The following is a 12,500-nucleotide window of genomic DNA, read 5'->3' as shown; positions in this document are numbered from 1 at the left end:
ATATATATGTATGTATGTATGTATGTATGTATATTTATATATGTATGTATGTATATATATGTATGTATATATGTATGTGTATATATGTATGTATTTTTTGTAAATGTATGTATGTATATATATATGTATGTATGTATGTGTATATATATATGTATGTATGTATACGCACAGCATATGTATGTATATATGTATTATTTATACATGTATGTATGTATATATATATATATATATATGTGTGTGTGTGTGTATATATGTGTATATGTATATCATATATTTTGTGAAAGATTCTGTAAATGGTTTTTTACATAAATTGTTTCCAAACGATTGCAGTAAAACGGCTGATCAAACAAAACAGAAGTCATGGTCATGGACCCACTAGCTGCGGAAGCTAGCTCTCCAATCAGCTAAACAGACTCCATAACTCAATAAAAGTAGCGGCTTATAGTCCAGAATTTACTGTACTTTGTCTTTCAGGTGACCACAGCGTCCAGGTTCTCTATGACAACACCCCGGTCCTAAAGAGCCCTGTCAAGGTTTCTGTGTCCGAGGGCTGCGACCCCACCAGGGTGACTGCCACCGGGCCCGGGCTCCAGAAAGGCCTCACTGACAAGACCAACAGCTTCAACATCATCACCAGGTAGACCAGAGCGGAGATCTCTGTGTGTTTGACTACCTTGTTCTTATATATAAAAATACTTTTAACAGGGGAGCAGGCACAGGTGACCTTGGCATCACCGTGGAGGGTCCTTCCGAGTCCAAGATGGCGTGCAAAGACAACAAAGATGGCAGCTGCAGCGTGGAGTATGTTCCCTTCACGCCTGGCCTCTATGATGTCAACATCATGTACGGAGGACAGCACATCCCTGGTGAGATCAAGGAATATATTTCACCTCCAAATGGACTTTATTCTGGATTCTCATTCGATAAAATGACCTTGAAAATCTTCTTTAATAAACATGATCATGTTACGTAATAAGTGTACCTTGAACATGTTTATGCTATGTTCATGATCATTTTTTTAATAACTTTACTATAAAAGTTAGACCAAAAATGTTTGCCGCACAAACAAATGGGACAAGTTTGGGGAGATTTTGACATATTTGGGGGTTTAGTTATGATTAATAACACATTAATTACTCGTAAATGAGTTCAACCAAAAAATGTTGGCCACATTTAGAGAGATTTTGACATAGTTGGGGTATAGTTATGATTATTAATATGTTAATTACACGTTAATAACAAAAAACATAACATGTTATAATAACTTAAAACTGTAAAAACCATAAAATGTTATAACTTAAACTGTAAAAACCATAAAGTGTTACAATTTAAAAATAGTAAAAACCATTAAATGTTACAATAACTTAAACTGTAAAAAACATAAAATGCTTTAATAACTTAAACTGTAAAAACCATAACATGTTTTGATAACTTAAACACTGTGAAAACCATTAAATGCTATAACTTAAACTGTAAAAACCATACAATTTTATAACTTAAAAACTGTAAAAACCATACAATGTTATAACTTAAAAACTTTAAAAACCAAAAAATGTTTTAATAACTTCAAAACTGTAAGAAACATTAAATGTTACAACTTAAAAATTGTAAAAACCTTGAAATGGTACAATACAATTTTGAAACTGTAAAAACCATAAAATGTTATAATAAACTAAAAACTGTAAAAAATATCAAATGTTATAATAACTTAAAAACTGTAAAAATCATAAAATGTTACAATAACTTCAAATCTGTAAAAAAAACTGAAAATGTTATAATAACTTAAAACGGTAAAAAACTGAAAATGTTACTGTAACTTAAAATCAGTTAAAACAGAAAGTGTTATAATAACCTAAACTGTATAAAACATAAAATGTTATAATAACTTAAAAACTGTTAAAAACATAAAATGCTATAATAACTTAAAAACTGTAAAAAAACAACATAAAATGTTATAAGAACTTAATCTGTAAAACCATAACATGTTATAATAACTTAAACTGTAAAAAACATAACATGTTATAATAACTTAAACTGTAAAAACCATAAAATGTTATAATAACTTAAAAACTGTAAAAACCATAAAATGTTACAATAACTTAAACTGTAAAAAACTGAAAATGTTACAATAACTTAAACTGTAAAAAACTGAAAATGTTATCACTTAAACTGTAAAAACAGAAAATGTTATTGTAAATTAAAATCTGTAAGAACATCAAATGTTATAATAACTTAAAAATTGTAAAAAAAACACAAAAAAAAGTTGTAATAACTTAAACGGTAAAAATCATACAATTTTATAATAACTTAAAAACTGTAAAAAACATAAAATGTTATAATAACTTAAAAACTGTAAAAAAAACATCAAATGTTATAATAACTTAAACTGTAAAAAACATCAAATGTTATAATTACTTAAAAACTGTAAAAAACATCAAATGTTATAATAATTTAAACTGTAAAAAACATCAAATGTTATAATAACTTAAAAACTGGAAAAAACATCAAATGTTATAATAACTTAAAAACTATAAAAAACATACAATGTTATAATAACTTAAAAACTGTAAAAACTATAAAATGTTATGATAACTTAAAAACTGTAAAAACCATAAAATGTTACAACAACTTAAAATCTGTAAAAAACTGAAAATGTTATAACTAAAAACTGTAAAAAAAAAATGAAAATTTTACCGTAACTTAAAATCTGTAAAAACAGAAAATGTTATAATAACTTAAAAACTTTGAAAAACCATAAAATGTTATAATAACTTAAACTTCAAAACGGTAAAAACCATAAAATGTTAAAATAACTTAAAAACTGTAAAAACCATAAAATGTTATAACAACTTAAAAACTGTAAAAACCATAAAATGTTATAATTAAAATGTAAAAAACTATAAAATGTTATAATAACTTAAACCGTAAAAACCATCAAATGTTATAATAACTTAAAAACTGTAAAAAAACATAAAATGTTATACTAACTTAAACTGTAAAAAACATAAAATGTTATAATAACTTAAAAACTAACGGTTGGGACAAGTTTGGGGGGAATTTGGACAAAGTGGGCGGGGCAACCTCACACAGGTGAAAAGAAGTCCCGTCAACCAACGCTCTTCCTGTTTTGTTTCCAGGAAGTCCCTTCAAGGTCCCTGTGCAGGACACTGTAGACCCCTACAAGGTCAAGGTGTCCGGCCCAGGTGTGGGTCAAGGGGTCAGGGCCCACATTCCTCAGTCCTTCACTGTGGACTGCAGGAAGGCGGGCAAGGCCCCGCTTGCCGTGACCGTGGCTGCCCCCAGAGGTGCCTTGGAGCCGGTGGAGGTGGTGGACAACCGGGACGGAACCCACACCGTGTCCTACACGCCCTCTGTGGAGGGCATGTACAGTGTGGACGTCCTGTATGGGGAGGAGGACGTCCCCTCCAGGTACTGATACCTCATTTTTGATATTACTTGGAAGAAATCTGGTTTTGTTAAATACAATTCTACCCAAACATTTAATAAAGTCAAATTCAAATAAAGTAAATGTGTACAGCAGATATAGATCATCTACATCAGGGGTGTCCTAACTTTAACATGGGGGGGCCGCATTGGGCTTAATAACTATATGTATATAAATATGTATATGTGATTATATATTATTAGACTAATGAATTGGATATATAATTAATAAAGAATATAATTGGCTATTAAGAGTATGTGATGACTTGACCCTTTCCTTGTTTACTTCTGTAAAAAGCAGCTAAAATGTGCCAAACATGGATAAGAGTGGAGAGAATGTTTTGCATTTTCCCTTTGACGGGTGTAGGTTTGATTTTATTACGCTGATTGGACGTTTTTTGTTTTTTTTTATAATCACAAAGTTCAATGAGCAGGTTGTGTAATGTGTGACCATGTTCTGAATTGTTTTTCCCTGCACCATGACTAGGGAAGTTTGTTTGGATTGGGTAATACAAGTACATGCTGGGCGATTAATCACATTGATGTAGAATTAATAGCCCTCTGACTTGAATTATTTTTGTTGGCCACCAGATGGCGACAACATGGCCAATATCAGACGGCTGACTAATTGTTTATTATATGAAAACCGGTCAAATTGCTTTTTGGACTGGTAGTTTGGACACTCCTGATCTACATCAACAATCGGATTTGCCTGAGTAGACGATTAAAAAAAAAGAAAAATTCAACTTGATATTTGGTTTAATTTTTCTATCGATTAAAAAAAATGTTTGTTTTTTTGTTTCTCTTCAGCCCCTTCAGATTTCGGGTCCTGCCCACTCACGATGCCAGTAAAGTGCGAGCCAGCGGCCCCGGCCTGACCGGCAAAGTCCTGGCCAGCTTCCCGGTGGAGTTCAACATTGACGCCAAGCAAGCGGGCCAAGGACAACTCAGCGTGCTCATCACCGTGAGTGACACCTTTTACAGGAACTTACTTTCAGTCATCACCGTGAGTGACACCTTCACAGGAACTTACTTTCAGTCATCACTGAGTGACACCTTTTACAGGAACTTACTTTCAGTCATCACCGTGAGTGACACCTTTCACAGGAACTTACTTTCAGTCATCACCGTGAGTGACACCTTTCACAGGATTACTTTCAGTCATCACCAAGAGTGAAACCTTTCACAGGAACTTACTTTCAGTCTTTACCGTGAGTGACACCTTTTACAGGAACTTACTTTCAGTCATCACCGTGAGTGACACCTTTTACAGGAACTTACTTTCAGTCATCACCGTGAGTGACACCTTTTACAGGAACTTACTCTGTCATCACCGTGAGTGACGCCATTTACAGGAACTTACTTTCAGTCATCATCGTGAGTGACACCTTTTCCAGGAACTTACTTTCAGTCATTACCGTGAGTGACACCTTTCACAGGAACTTACTTTCAGTCATCACCGTGAGTGACACCTTTCACAGGATTACCTTCAGTCATCACCAAGAGTGAAACCTTTCACAGGAACTTACTTTCAGTCTTTACCGTGAGTGACACCTTTTACAGGAACTTACTTTCAGTCATCACCGTGAGTGACACCTTTTACAGGAACTTACTTTCAGTCATCACCGTGAGTGACACCTTTTACAGGAACTTACTCTGTCATCACCGTGAGTGACGCCATTTACAGGAACTTACTTTCAGTCATCATCGTGAGTGACACCTTTTACAGGAACTTACTTTCAGTCATTACCGTGAGTGACACCTTTCACAGGAACTTACTTTCAGTCATCACCACGAGTGACACCTTTTACAGGAACTTACTTTCAGTCATCACCGTGAGTGACACCTTTTACAGGAACTTACTTTCAGTCATCACCGTGAGTGACACCTTTTACAGGAACTTACTTTCAGTTGTCACCGTGAGTGACACCTTCAGAGGAACTTACTTTCAGTCATTACCGTGAGTGACACCTTCACAAGAACTTTCAGTCATCACCGTGAGTGACACCTTTTACAGGAACTTACTTTCAGTCATCACCGTGAGTGACACCTTTTACAGGAACTTGCTTTCAGTCATTATCTTGAGTGACAACCTTTTACAGGAACTTACTTTCAGTCATCACCGTGAGTGACACCTTCACAGTAACTTACTTTCAGTCATCACCGTGAGTGACACCTTTTACAGGAACTTACTTTCAGTCATCACCGTGAGTGACACCTTTCACAGGAACTTACTTTCAGTCATCACCGTGAGTGACACCTTTTACAGGAACTTACTTTCAGTCATCACCGTGAGTGACACCATTTACAGGAACTTACTTTCAGTCATCACCGTGAGTGACACCTTCACAGGAACAGGAAGTTCTTATATTGTGCCTTACAAAGGTACTGTACCACGGTTAGGGTTGTACGGTATACCGGTATTAGTATGGTACCGCGATACTAATGAATCATATTCGGTACTACACCGCCTCTAAAAAGTACCGGTCCCCCACCCCTCGAGGCCCTATCATCGTCACGTCGTGACATTGCTGGTTTTATGAGCAGAGGAGCATGTTCGGCAGCGCACACACACGGAGTACTTACAAACAGACACAGTGTGTAGACAGAAAAGGGAGAACGGATGCATTTTGGCCTAAAAAGTAAAGATAAAGGTGAAGTTAGAGTGCTTTCGGCAGTGTTTTAGCTACTTCTAAATGACTAATCCTCGCCTCCATGGCGACAAATAAAGTAAGTTTCTTACAAGTATCATTATCACTGCAGGACGAGAAATAACTAATCATGCTTCACTACACATCGTAGGAGGATACAATAGCTCACCGACGTCACAATGTAAACAACCGCCATTGGTGGATCTACATCTGACATCCACTGTAATGATACCAAGTACTAGAGCGTTTTTAACTATGTAAATGTATTTATTATTGACTTTTATTGTTGTTTAACTATATAAATGTAATTATTATTGACTTTTATTAACTATCCATCCATCTTCTTCCGCTTATCCGATGTCGGGTCGCGGGGGCAGCAGCCTAAGCAGGGAAGCCCAGACTTCCCTCTCCACAGCCACTTCGTCCAGCTCTTCCCGGGGGATCCCGAGGCGTTCCCAGGCCAGCCGGGAGAGATAGTCTTCCCAGCGTGTCCTGGGTCTTCACCATGGCCTCCTACCGGTCGGACGTGCCCTAAACTCCTCCCTGGGGAGGCGTTCGGGTGGCATCCTGACCAGATGCCCGAACCACCTCATCTGGCTCCTCTCCATGTGGAGGAGCAGCGGCTTTACTTTGAGCTCCCCCCGGATGGCAGAGCTTCTCACCCTATCTCTAAGGGAGAGCCCCGCCACCCGGCGGAGGAAACTCATTTTATAAATGTATTTATTATTGACTTATTATTGTTTAACTATAAAAATGTAATTATTATTGACTTTTATTGTTCAACAATAAAAATGTAATTATTATTGACTTATTATTGTTTAACTATAAAAATGTAATTATTATTGACTTATTATTGTTTAACTATATAAATGTAATTATTATTGACTTTTATCATTGTTTAACTGTAAAAATGTATAATATTGACTTTTATTATTGTTTAACTATAAAAATGTAATTATTAATGACTTTTATTATTGTTTAACTATATAAATTTAATTATTGACTTTTTACTATTTAATTACAAAAATTGTATTATTGACTTTTATTATTGTTTAACTATATAAATGTAATTATTGACTTATTATTGCTTAACTATAAAATTTTAATTATTATGGACTTTTATTATTGTTTAACATTAAACATTTAATTATTGACTTTTATTATTGTTTAACTATAAAAATTTAATTTTTGTTGACTTTTATTAGTTTAACTATATAAATGTAATTATTATTGACTTGTATTATTGTTTAACTACAAAAATTTAATTATTTTTGACTTTTATTATTGTTTAAGTTTAAAATTTAATTATTATTGACATTTATTATTGTTTAACTATATAAATGTAATTACTATTGACTTGTATTATTGTTTAACTATAAAAATGTAGTTATTATGGACTTATTACTGTTTAACATTAAACATTTGATTATTGACTTTTATTATTGTTTGACCATAAAAATTTAATTTTTATTGACTTTTATTAGTTTAACTATATAAATGTAATTATTATTGACTTTTATTATTGTTTAACTACAAAAATGTAATTATTATTGACTTTTATTATTGTTTAACTATATAAATGTAATTATTATTGACTTGTATTATTGTTTAACTATAAAAAATGTAATTATTATTGACTTTTATTATTGTTTAACTATAAAAATTTAATTATTATGGACTTCTATTGTTTAACTATAAAAATTTAATTATTATTGACTTATTATTGTTTAACTATATAAATGTAATTATTGACTTTTATTATTGTTTAACTATATACATTTAATTATTATTGACTTTTTACTATTGTTTAACTACAAAAATGGTATTATTATTTACTTTTATTATTGTTTAACTATATAAATGTAATTATTGACTTATTATCGTTTAACTATAAAAATGTAATTATTATGGACTTTTATTATTGTTTAACATTAAACATTTAATTATTGACTTTTATTATTGTTTAACTATAAAAATGTAATAATTATGGACTTTTATTATTGTTTAACATTAAACATTTAATTATTGACTTTTATTATTGTTTAACTATAAAAATGTAATTTTTATTGACTTTTATTAGTTTAACTATACAAATGTAATTATTATTGACTTCTATTATTGTTTAACTACAAAAATGTATTATTGACTTTTATTATTGTTTAACTTTAAAATGTATTATTGACATTTATTATTGTTTAACTATATAAATGTAATTATTATTGACTTGTATTATTGTTTAACTATAGAAATGTAGTTATTATGGACTTATTATTGTTTAACATTAAACATTTAATTATTGACTTTTATTATTGTTTGACTATAAAAATGTAATTTTTATTGACTTATTACTTTAACTATATAAATGTAATTATTATTGACTTTTATTATTGAACTACAAAAATGTAATTATTGACTTTTATTATTGTTTAACTTTAACATTTATTATTGACATTTATTATTGTTTAACTATATAAATGTAATTATTATTGACTTGTATTATTGTTTAACTATAAAAATGTAATTATTATGGACTTATTATTGTTCAACATTAAAAATTTAATTATTGACTTTTATTATTGTTTGACTATAAAAATGTAATTTTTATTGACTTTTATTAGTTTAACTATATAAATGTAATTATTATTGACTTTTATTATTGTTTAACTACAAAAATGTAATTATTATTGACTTTTATTATTGTTTAAGTTTAAAATTTAATTATTGACATTTATTATTGTTTAACTATATAAATGTAATTATTATTGACTTGTATTATTGTTTAACTATAAAAAATGTAATTATTATTGACTTGGTATTGTTTAACTATATAAATGTAATTATTATTGACTTTTTTTATTGTTTAACTATATAAATGTAAATGTTATTGAAGTAAAATGCTGCAGTCTTACTTTCTTTGAATGTGAGTCCTCTTAGTTAACTTAGTTTGTTGTCCTGGTCTCACCATGGACTCGTCGTGGCTCCACAAAGCATTTGTAAGAAAAGTCAAAGTCATGCACGTGTGTTTGATGTTTGATGATCTTCTACTCCACCTCCCCCAGGACCAGGATGGTAAACCTAAGCTGCCCAGTATCCATGACAACGAAGACGACACGTACCAGGTGTCCTACATACCCGACCGTGCAGGCCGCTACACTATCGTCATCAAGTATGGCGGCGATGACATCATGACCTCGCCCTACAAAGTCCAGGCCACGGCGACGGGCGACGCCAGCAAGTGCATCGCCACCGGTCCGTCACCACTTTTCTATAAAAATACATCTTTCATTTCAGTATATAAAAAATGTTGATGTTCGTCCTGTCAGGCCCCGGAGTGGGTCCCAGGGTGGCCATTGGCGAGGAGCTGGCCCTGCTGGTCAACGCCAAAGGAGCCGGGAAGGGCAAGGTCAACTGTGTGGTCGTGCGGCCGGACGGCAGCGAGGTGGACGCGGAGGTCCTGGAGAACGAGGACGGCACCTTTGACATTTTTTGCACGGCCCTGGAGCCCGGGAACTACGTCATCTTTGTGCGCTTTGGAGGAGAGAACATACCTGGAAGTCCCTTCAAGGTCACGGTGAGTGAGACATCATGGAGGACTAGTATACCGTGTCTGCTTAGAAAAGACCAAGGTCTAACATTACCGTAACCGTTTTAATGACATTCAGACTTTACTTCAATCAATAACGGAGCATCATCTCCTCATACGTTGCTCACTAGTGCAACAACAACACCCGAAATGTGTCCCGTGAAAAACCGTCCGACCGGAACCCTCTAATGACTAAAGTTTCTTGGGTGAATAATGTAAACTCACTACACCGGTATGTTTTGGCGAGTTTACTGACATATATATATAAGATATAAGTTTATCTAAGTCTTAAAACTACATCTGACCAATAAGTCTAAGACTAGATGTGACCAAAGTCTAAGACTAGATGTGACCAATCTAAGTCTAAGACTAGATGTGACAAATCTAAGTCTAAGACTAGATGTGACCAATCTAAGACTAGATGTGACAAATCTAAGTCTAAGACTAGATGTGACCAATCTAAGTCTAAGACTAGATGTGACCAAACTAAGTCTAAGACTAGATGTGACCAATCTAATAAGACTAGATGTGACAAATCTAAGTCTAAGACTAGATGTGACAAATCTAAGTCTAAGACTAGATGTGACCAATCTAAGACTAGATGTGACAAATCTAAGTCTAAGACTAGATGTGACCAATAAAAGTCAAGACTAGATGTGACCAATCTAAGTCTAAGACTAGATGTGACCAATCTAAGTCTAAGACTAGATGTGACCAATCTAAGACTAGATGTGACAAATCTAAGTCTAAGACTAGATGTGACCAATAAAAGTCTAAGACTAGATGTGACCAATAAAAGTCTAAGACTAGATGTGACCAATAAAAGTCTAAGACTAGATGTGACCAATCTAAGTCTAAGACTAGATGTGACCAATCTAAGTCCAAGACTAGATGTGACCAATCTAAGTCTAAGACTAGAGGTGACTAATAAGTCTAAGACTAGATGTGACAAATCTAAGTCTAACACTAGATGTGACCAATCTAAGACTAGATGTGACAAATCTAAGTCTAAGACTAGATGTGACCAAACTAAGTCTAAGACTAGATGTGACCAATCTAAGTCTAAAACTAGATGTGACAAATTTAAGACTAGATGTGACTAATCTAAGACTAGATGTGACAAATCTAAGTCTAAGACTAGATGTGACCAATAAAAGTCTAAGACTAGATGTGACCAATCTAAGTCTTAGACTAGATGTGACCAATCTAAGTCTAAGACTAGATATGACCAATCTAAGTCTAAGACTAGATGTGACATATCTAAGTCTAAGACTAGATGTGACAAATCTAAGTCTAAGACTAGATGTGACCAATCTAAGTCTAAGACTAGATGTGACCAATAAAAGTCTAAGACTAGATGTGACAAATCTAAGTCTAAGACTAGATGTGACCAATAAAAGTCTAAGACTAGATGTGACCAATAAGTCTAAGACTAGATGTGACCTAAGACTACATGTGACAAATCTAAGTCTAAGACTAGATGTGACCAATAAAAGTCTAAGACTAGAGGTGACCAATAAGTCTAAGACTAGATGTGACCAATTTGAGTCTAAGACTAGATGTGACCAATCTAAGTCTAAAACTAGATGTGACCAATTTGAGTCTAAGACTAGATGTGACCAATGTAAGTCTAAGACTAGATGTGACCAATCTAAGTCTAAGACTAGATGTGACCAATCTAAGTCTATGAGCATGAACTGATGAAGTCTACCCGGATGTGAGACAAACCAAACAGTCCAGTCCTGGATGAGTGAGAACATTCATAGGTCTACCATAATAAACAAAATAAGATCCAACAACTTGACATGCCCGTTAAAAAAAAGGGGAAGGGGTGGGGGGAACCGGTACTTTGTAGAGGCGTTATAGTATCAAATAGGTACTTTGTAGAGGCGTTATAGTACCAAATAGGTACTTTTTAGAGGCGTTATAGTACCAAATAGGTACTTTTTAGAGGCGTTATAGTACCAAATAGGATTCATTAGTATCGCGGTACTATACTAGTACCGATATACTATACAACCCTAGTTCCAATCCTCAGGAGGACAGCTATCCAAATGTGTGGACCCTAAAACCTTCCTGTCGTCTATGCAGGCCACCAACGAGGTACCCATCATCCAGGAACAGACCCCGCTGCAGCAACAAGCTGCTCCATTGGGGGCTGGCTTTCGACCCTGGGTACGACACACACACACACACACACACACACACACACGTTCTTGTATTTGTTACCTTCTTGAGACCTGAGAAAAAAGCCTACCTCTTTAGGACCACCCTTTCTCGATATATAAAGAAGTGTATTTACAACATTAATAATATACACATACTATGCAAATATAAAAAAACCTTGTTGTGAAAAATAAGTTGGAATTTCACAAGAAAAAGTTAGAATTTTGGCAGTATTATAATAAAAGTCGTCATTTTACTCAACGCAAGTAAAGTTTGACAAGAAAAACTGAACATTTGTGCAATATTATGATAAAACTTGGAATTTTACTCAACAGTCGCAATTTTACAAGACAACTTTTAAAATATTGGCAATATTATGACAATCGGAATTTTCCTTGGCAAAGTAAATACATACTCAAAAAATGTATATTATATATAATATATTATATATATATATTACATATATATGTTTATATATATATATATATATTTAAATATATATAAATATATATATATTTACATATATATAAATATATATATACATATATATATATATATATATATATTTACATATATATAAATATATATATACATATATATATATATATATATATATATATATATATATATATATATATATATATATATACATATAT

General features: G+C 33.0%; 1 protein-coding gene across 2 annotated transcripts in view; it reads left to right on the top strand.

The window, feature by feature from the left end:
• The window catches only part of flnba (filamin B a), a 181,127-nt gene that overhangs the window by 118,309 nt on the left and 50,318 nt on the right, over positions 1-12,500 (top strand). For both annotated transcript variants that reach the window (XM_061940924.2, XM_061940917.2), the window contains exons 27-33: positions 475-637; positions 706-866; positions 3,138-3,429; positions 4,255-4,408; positions 9,155-9,344; positions 9,419-9,666; positions 11,770-11,853. In XM_061940924.2, coding sequence (XP_061796908.2) covers positions 475-637; positions 706-866; positions 3,138-3,429; positions 4,255-4,408; positions 9,155-9,344; positions 9,419-9,666; positions 11,770-11,853 — 1,292 coding nt within the window. The remainder of the gene's footprint in view (positions 1-474; positions 638-705; positions 867-3,137; positions 3,430-4,254; positions 4,409-9,154; positions 9,345-9,418; positions 9,667-11,769; positions 11,854-12,500) is intronic.

The sequence above is a fragment of the Nerophis lumbriciformis genome, linkage group LG03 (assembly GCF_033978685.3).
Source record: "Nerophis lumbriciformis linkage group LG03, RoL_Nlum_v2.1, whole genome shotgun sequence".
Lineage (NCBI taxonomy): Eukaryota > Metazoa > Chordata > Actinopteri > Syngnathiformes > Syngnathidae > Nerophis > Nerophis lumbriciformis.
The sequence above is the reverse complement of the archived record's forward strand: the minus strand, read 5'-3'. Positions and strand labels throughout refer to the sequence as shown.